Source organism: Alligator sinensis, unplaced genomic scaffold (assembly GCF_000455745.1).
Source record: "Alligator sinensis unplaced genomic scaffold, ASM45574v1 scaffold1575_1, whole genome shotgun sequence".
Lineage (NCBI taxonomy): Eukaryota > Metazoa > Chordata > Crocodylia > Alligatoridae > Alligator > Alligator sinensis.
Window position 1 is genome coordinate 40,444 of NW_005843253.1, and position 2,474 is coordinate 42,917.

The 2,474-nt window shown below is 65.5% G+C and overlaps 1 protein-coding gene across 1 annotated transcript in view; it reads right to left on the minus strand.

The window, feature by feature from the left end:
* The window catches only part of LOC102384084 (carcinoembryonic antigen-related cell adhesion molecule 5-like), a 4,703-nt gene extending 2,248 nt beyond the window's left edge, over positions 1 to 2,455 (minus strand). The window contains 4 exon segments of the mRNA XM_025194579.1: positions 2 to 86; positions 277 to 552; positions 984 to 1,337; positions 1,589 to 2,455. Coding sequence (XP_025050364.1) covers positions 2 to 86; positions 277 to 552; positions 984 to 1,337; positions 1,589 to 1,658 — 785 coding nt within the window. The 5' untranslated portion in view covers positions 1,659 to 2,455.
* Between the last annotated feature and the right edge of the window lie 19 nt (positions 2,456 to 2,474).

A 2,474-nucleotide genomic window follows, 5' to 3' on the forward strand; every position in this document is an offset into this window, starting at 1 on the left:
GTCGGCTGCACACCTCAGGGTCACGTTGTCACCAAGCCGCAGGGACAGGAGCCCAGATGGGTTCATGAAAGCAGCATCCGGACCGTCTGCAGGGACAGCGAGGGGTGACAGTGCTCACAGCCACCACAGAGCCAGCTGCACCCCAGGGTGTTATATCTTCCCCAACGCCGACTCCAGAGCCAGGTTCATCCCAGGGTGTGATACACGCCTGGACACCCACCCCAGAGCCAGCTGCACTGTGTCCAAGCCGCAAGGCCTGGGGTGGGCAGCACTCACAGGTCACAGTGACGGTGACGGGCTCGCTCCGTGCTGTGCTGATGGGGTTCCTGACCTCACATGTATAGTTGCCAGCATCATCCCGCCGGACCCGCGCCAGCAGCAGCGAGAGGTTCCCTGGGGACATCTCCACATGGCCATCGAGGCTGAGGACAGTGCCATCACGGTACCAAAGCAGCATCCTGGTGCTGGGTGAGCGCTCGCCAAAGAGTTCGAGGATCCCGTTCTCCGGCACCGTGGTCCTGCGGCTCGTCACCGTGGGCCGTGCCAGCTCCCCTGCACCGGGAGGACAAAGGTCACACCACCAGGATCCCAGCCTCAGATCCGTGGGAGCCCATGGGCCGATTAATCATTAATGGGGGTTTCCTACCTGCAGCACCCTCTGCCCTACCAGACTTTGGCCCTGAATACAGTGCCACAGAGCATTGCTGCCACCTGCCCTGGTGCTGGGTGTGGCCCCAAGCACCCCAGCACCCCGTGGTGCACAAGCGGGGGCCAGGGGACAGGGGGACCACACAGTTGGATGGGAACGGCTGGCCCTGACCCCGATTGCTCCCCCAGGGTCAGCAGGATGGGGCCAGTGAGTCTGGGTGAAGAGGGGTGGCAGTGCAGGCAGCACCAGGGCATGTCCATGAGGTGCCCAGGACCTGTTGGAACTGAGACCCAGCCTGCTCAGGTCACCTACAACGGGGGCAGGGGACACTCACCGTACACCCTCAGGTTCACCCCACGAAAGATGAAGACCCCAGGGCCTTGCACCTGCAGAGTGTAGGAACCACTGTAGTTCAGCATGAGACCCACGATGCTGAGCGAGCAGCCAGGCCCCAGCATCTCACGCCCTGTGTAGCTGCTGCCCGTGCTTGGTTGCTCCTGGTCCAAGAGGTGCCAGAAGATGGTGCGGCTCTGGCGGAGCCAGCCACATAACGTGGCATTGGGGGGCGGCGGCGGCTGGGGGGTCAAGGTCACGGTTCCCCCCACCACGGGCGCTGGAGGCAGGTCTGGGGTGATGATGATCTGGGTCTGAGCTAATGCTGGGGTGGGGCAGGAGCCCAGGATGGCAGCTGTGGGGAGCAGAGGCGATGGTGGGTCAGAGCACATGCCTGTGACACATGCATGTGCCAAGGCAGGCTCTTTAGGGGTCCCCACAGCACAAGGGGGCCTGGGAGGTACCCCTGTCTCCATGTAAATGGGGTGCCTCCCACCCCCACAAACACCCCAGCTCTGACCCTCGCCCCAGTGCCCAGGGGTGGGGGGACAGGGAAGACCCCCAATCTCGATGTTACCACCCCGGGAACCCCCAGGATGCACTCACCTGCCAGCAGCAGCCCCAGCCACTGCCCACCACATGCGGGACGGCTGTGGGTCCCACGCAGGCCCCCCATGGCCAGTCAGGTGTGCCCAGATGCCTGGGTCCCACGGAGCAGCAGTGGCACCTTTGCAGTGCCTGCACACCTGCCTGGGCTTAGCACTATGGGGTGGGCGGCCGCTGTGCTCCCACTCTGGGGCCGGGCTTCCTCCAGCTCCGGGGCGGCCCCTCGCCAGCCCCCGCCCCCTCTTGCCCAACTCCAGACCCGCAGCCCCTGTGCCACTGGTGCCCCTGGTGACAGGGACACAGCAGTGCACATACTGGCACAGGCAAGCAAGGCACAGCACAGGCACGTGTGCATCTCAGGCATGCGTACGACTGCAGCACACGTTCATGCGTCTGTGTCCCTGCCGCCCACCCCAGAGCAAGCCACATCCCAGGGTGTGATACTCGACCCGACACCCACCCCAGAGCCAGCCAGGGCCGGGGGCAGCCGATACTCACAGATCACGGTCGTACTGACCCCCTTGCTCTGCGCTGCGCTGACCTCGCAAGTGTAGTTACTGGCGTCGCCCCGGCCGACCCCTGCGCCATCAGCAGCTGCTTTTCCACTCAGCCGCCAGGCGCCAGGACAGAGCCATCCCAGTCCCTCAGCAGCCCCTCGCTGCCGGGGGGGGGGCCTCGCACGTGAGCTCGAGGGTCCCGTTCTGCAGCACCACGACATTGGGGGCCGTGATGTTGAGTTACAACAGCGTCTTCATGCCGATGGGGCAAATGGCACGTTCCCAGGGTCCCTCCCAGCCCCCCTGGTCCCTCCAACACTGCCCCCCTGCCGCCCGGGGGGCCCCCCACCCCGAGGCCACCACACTAGGGCCCCCTGCCCGCAGCCGCC